This window comes from Salpingoeca rosetta (assembly GCF_000188695.1).
Source record: "Salpingoeca rosetta unplaced genomic scaffold supercont1.14, whole genome shotgun sequence".
NCBI classification, from domain to species: Eukaryota; class Choanoflagellata; order Craspedida; family Salpingoecidae; genus Salpingoeca; species Salpingoeca rosetta.
Genome location: NW_004754920.1, coordinates 1 through 4,955, shown reverse-complemented (window position 1 = coordinate 4,955; position 4,955 = coordinate 1). Strand labels below are relative to the sequence as shown.

Below are 4,955 nucleotides of genomic sequence, written 5' to 3'. Positions count from 1 at the left end.
ACACAACTGCGTTCAGCGTCCGAGGATCCTGCGGTCGATCCCTGAGAGGTGGTGGAGATGATACAGAGACGCGTTGTGTTTGTGTTTGAGGAGTTCTTCAAGTCCCTCTCCACCCAAGTGCACACAGGTGAGGGAGTATGTTGTTGGGACAGGGGGCTGTCGAGTGAGCGTGGTGACGTTTGTGGTGTGGTGTGTGCGTTGCTCGCTTGTTTTCGTGTCCATTCAACCACTCTCACCATCTGCCAACCTGTGTGTCATAACTGTGGTATGTGCTGCTGTCAGCGCTGCTGGCGTCTGCCAGGATCAACCTGTTCAGTGGCGACAACGCGTGGCAGGTGTGTGAGCGTGTCGACGTGCACTGTCTCTTCTCCACCCATCCACACGCCATCATCACCACCTCTTCACTTGCTTGTGCGTTTGCTCACATCCTTCCCATCCTCAACACTACCACCCTCCTCCCTCCACACTTGCTCGTTTCCCCTTCTTTCTGCTGTCGCCACACAGAGGGCCCTTGAGCCAGCAGCTGTCACCCCCCTCCACCAACCACCACTGCTCTGGTGGGATGAACAGACGGGCGCTGCCATGTGATGACCATCCAGCCACGCTGTATGCGGCTGTGGAAGCAGCAACAACATCAACTCACGCCGCAGACAAGCAAGCGATGAACAACGTGAGTGCATCACTGCATGTGTGTGTGCGTGATGCGCACAGCATCACATGTTTTGTGGTCGCTGTCTCTGCTGTTCCTGTCTCCCCTTGTTGTCCCCCATCAATGTGCATGCATGTGTGTCGTGCGGCTGCCTGTTTTGCCTTGCTTGATGCGTTGTCTCATTCGTCGCTCTCACACACAACCGCCTGCACACCTGCACATTCTCCACCTTGCAGCTGCTGTTTGTCTTCCCCTCTCTTTCTCGCCCTCCCTGGCAGCCATCACAACAACAACAGCAGCACCAGCCAACACACCCTCCACCGCCGATGCAGCAGCAGCAGAGGATGCACCACCACCACCACTTGCTGCTGAACACATCCCAACCAACCAACCAACCAACCCATCGCCCACTGGGAACAGGTGGCGACAGCACAAGTTGCATTTTCGGCTGGAAGCAGCAGCAACAGCAGAGGTGAGCGAGAAGAAGAGGGGAAACGGAGAGGAGAGGTGTGTTGGCTGGTTGGATGGAATGAGGTGGGGTGGGGGTTGCTGGGTGAGTGTGGTGTGGTGTGGTGTGGCTGGCTGGCTGATGACAGAGGACGATGGTGTGTGGTGGTGTGAGGAAGAGGGATGGATGGATGGATGGGGCGCAGCATGTCTTGTTCCTTCCCTTTTGTTTTCTGTTTTCTCTCTCTTCCCTGGGCTCTCTTCCCTTTCTCCTTCTTCACACCTGCATGCACAACACCAGCAGCGACAGCAGCATGTAGCTGTGCACATATCCATGCTCCCTCTTCCCTCCCACTCACTCACCATGCTGGTGCTCGCACACAAACACATTTACAGGCGATGCACACTCGCAAGCAGCAGGATGAGGGAAATGTCGAGGATATTTGTCACGCGTACCAGCTGCACTCGCCTCACATATGGTATGTGGGTGGTGATGAGTGGTTGGTTGTGTGTGTGTGTGTGGGGGGGGGATGTGGTGAAGCGAACAAGAGAAAGGGGTTGATGGGGGATGATGATCACATACACTGACACATACACACACACACACGCCCGTGGTGCGTGTGATATCAATCACTCGTTCTGCTGTACCGACATGATGGCTTGCTCTGTGCCTGTTGTGTTCTGTTCCCATCCACGTTCCCTGCAACCACGCACACACACACATATATGCACAGGTGGTAAGGTATCAGCACACATCACGATGTTGATGGAAGCGGGCTCGCATGCCGGCTGCTGCTGCTGCAACTTCCTCTATTCAGCTGCCACTGCTGTGCTCATGCAGTGTTCCCATATGCGTGAGCAAGGTGGGCCCATCATGCATGCTTTGGTTGGCGTATGGTGCATGTGTTGGTGTTGCTGCTGTGGGTGCTTGTTGTTGCTTCTGCTGTGTCTCGTGCAGCAGTGTAGCTGTGCAGCTCACATGCCATGTGTGTGTGTGTGTGTATGCTTGTGGCTGCAGGGGGCGACTGCCTAAGGATCGTTGGAGGATGATGGGCGGTGCACACATGATGGGTTGGGAGGAGCAGCTGTGGGCACGCACGTCCATGGTCATGGTGGGCACATCCAACCACAGTGACGCAGTCATGTGCAGGTGTGTGTGCGTGTGTGTGTGTCGTGGGGCGAGGAGGAAAGCAAAAGAGAGGGACAGGAAGGTGAACACGTCTGCTGTGCTCACATGCCATACCTGTGTGCTGTGTGTGATGATGTCGTTGTGTCTCTTCGTTGTGTGTTGGTTGTACGGGCACCAGGGCCACATCAGAGGAGGGAAGGAAGCCGCCACGAACTACCCCATCATCCTCATCATCAGCAACCCTTCCCCCATTTCTCTCTCCTTTCTCTCTCTCTTCCACCACAGCTCGGCTGTCACCGTCATCACCATCACCATCATCGACAGCACAGCCGTCATCACACTCCAGCCGACGCCAGCCCCAATCTGGCGTGAGTCAGACATTGCACATGTCACTCGCTCTGATGAAGAGGTGAGCAATGTGCGTGTATGTGCATGGTGATGGGATGAGTGGAGACAACATGTGTGTGTGCGTGTGGTTGTGTGTCAATGCGGGTGGTTCGATGGGGCTGGCGTGTGGTTAATGATGCTTCGCTATCAACCTCACCCCCCTGCATCCTCTCCCATCTTGTGACCGTGCACACACAATTCACAGCGTTGAGGAAGCGCATGAAGCGGTGGAGCCAACGACGATGACGATGATGACGAGTGATGAAGGTGAGAGGGCGACTGAGATGTGTGTGTGTGTGTGTGTTGGTTGACATGTTGTGTTCCCTTCTTCGCCTCCCTCTTTCCTTGTCTGTTCTGTCCACTCATGTGTCTCTTCTTCTTCTCCTTTTTGATTGATTGTGACACAGGACCACGAATCCGTCTCCATCCAACCGACCAAGCAAGCAGCCGAGCGAGCGAGCAAATGGACACGGCGTGGCAAGGGGCCGTTTGTTTTCACCGTTTTCACCAGCAGCAGCAACAACTGATGTGTGGCTGCATTGTGGATGAACTGGCCCTCTGTCTCTCGTCCATCCCTTCCTCCTCCTCGTCCTCGTCATCGTCATTGGTCACCAACAGCGGCTGCGACCGTGAATGTGGAGGTGAGATGAATGGGTGTTGGTGTTGGTGACGTGGGTGGCGTGTGATGTGTTGGGTGTGAACAACAGCATGTATATGTGTGTGATTGTGAAGCGCTGGTTGGATGTCGTTGAGCCTGTTGGTGCTGGTGGCGATGGGTGTTGCTGTCGTTGACAGCCTGATTCTGCGACAACTCACCGCTTTCTCCACGCGCACACACACACAGGGTGTGATGTGCGTCGATGTGCCGTTGCCTCGCGTGACGACGCTGCTGGTGGTGGTGAGTGATTTGTGGTGGATGTACACGGCGCACGCACACGCATGTGCAGGTGTGCTGCTTGTGGTGGTGGTGATGTGGTGTCTGTGTGTGGGGTGTGAAATGTGCGTGCACGGGTGGTGATGTGGGTGATGTGAATGTGGCAAACGAGGTGGATGTGGTTTGTTTCTGCCATGCTGGCTCACTGCGTGGTGTCATTCTTGCTAATTTGTTGTTTGTGCTTGCGCATGTGTACATGTGTGCGATTTTGCACAGGACGGTGGCCGATCTCTTCCCAAGCCCTCATAACACGAGCAGGGCAATACACGCACACACGAATGTGCGAGAAAAGAAGGCACAAGGTGAGAGGCTGCCGCTGTGTGTGTGTGTATGTGTGTGGTACTACTCATTTGCACGCACGTACACACACGCACGCATATACACATGCATGCCAACACATCAGAGCAGTCATTGGCTGTGGGGTGGTTGCACTGACGTGTGTCTCACATGAATCAATCACACAACTCACATGTGCGTGTGCGTGTGTGCGTGGCTGCAGGCGGATGAGTGCGGGTTTCCCCAACCGAATCCCCTTCCTTCTTTTCCCAACCAATCGCCTTTGCTCTGTGCCGTCATCATCATCATCAGCCTTCCCCATGCGATGTGCAGCTGCTGAGGCGTGATTGAGACTGCGGCCAACACAGGTATTGCAGCAGTGGTGGATGTGGTGTGCTTGCTTGCCTGGTGGGTGCTTGTTGGGTGCTTGCCTCGTTGGTCTTGTGTGTAGGTGATGCACCCCGCCCACAACATGCTGCATATTCCCATGCGTGGTCCTTTGTGTCCCTCCTTTCCTGTCGTCACCATCGCCGGTCGTTGTTGTTCGTCTCTGGTTGGTTTCTCCTTGCCTCACAGGCACGCAGGGCAGGCTGGCTCGCTGCTGGTGGTGCTGGTGCTGTGATGATGGCCGTGCGTGTGCGTGTGCTGTGCAGCGTGTTTGGGGCTGCGCCGATGAAGACAAGGAAGGACACGCCCGTGCCCACCACTCTTCCCCCTTCATCTCCTCTTTCTGCTCCACCAGCGATGACGATGGTGGCCGTGGCATGTGATTGCGGTTCCTTTTTCTGGCTTCGCTGTGGCACATTGGCTGGCTGGCTGGCTGGCTGCATCAGGCACAGGTGAGTATAATCGTTGATGGTTGCTTGGTTGGTTGGTGGGCTGTGTTGTGTGGAGTGGGGCAAGCAGGGGAAGGAGGGAAGTGACACGGTCACCTCATTCCATCCAACCAGCCAACACACCTCTCCTCTCCGTTTCCCCTCTTCTTCTCGCTCACCTCTGCTGTTGCTGCTGCTTCCAGCCGAAAAGGCAAGGGGGGCTGTCCCCACCCGTTCCCATCGGGCGATGGGGAGGTCGCTTGGCAGGGACACATATCTCAGCATCAAGTGGTGGCGGTGGCGCATCCTATGCTGATG

At 55.7% G+C, this 4,955-nt stretch overlaps 1 protein-coding gene across 1 annotated transcript in view; it reads left to right on the top strand.

Moving 5' to 3' along the window:
• The window catches only part of PTSG_06117 (uncharacterized protein), a 7,161-nt gene extending 2,502 nt beyond the window's left edge, over positions 1 to 4,659 (top strand). Inside the window, exons 7-18 of the mRNA XM_004992951.1 lie at positions 91 to 127; positions 283 to 335; positions 505 to 674; positions 886 to 1,121; positions 1,493 to 1,575; positions 2,115 to 2,246; positions 2,511 to 2,634; positions 3,127 to 3,253; positions 3,457 to 3,510; positions 3,763 to 3,848; positions 4,046 to 4,190; positions 4,399 to 4,659. Of these exons, the coding sequence (XP_004993008.1) occupies positions 91 to 127; positions 283 to 335; positions 505 to 674; positions 886 to 1,121; positions 1,493 to 1,575; positions 2,115 to 2,246; positions 2,511 to 2,634; positions 3,127 to 3,253; positions 3,457 to 3,510; positions 3,763 to 3,848; positions 4,046 to 4,162 (1,219 nt within the window). The 3' untranslated portion in view covers positions 4,163 to 4,190; positions 4,399 to 4,659. The remainder of the gene's footprint in view (positions 1 to 90; positions 128 to 282; positions 336 to 504; positions 675 to 885; positions 1,122 to 1,492; positions 1,576 to 2,114; positions 2,247 to 2,510; positions 2,635 to 3,126; positions 3,254 to 3,456; positions 3,511 to 3,762; positions 3,849 to 4,045; positions 4,191 to 4,398) is intronic.
• The last annotated feature ends 296 nt before the right edge of the window (positions 4,660 to 4,955 follow it).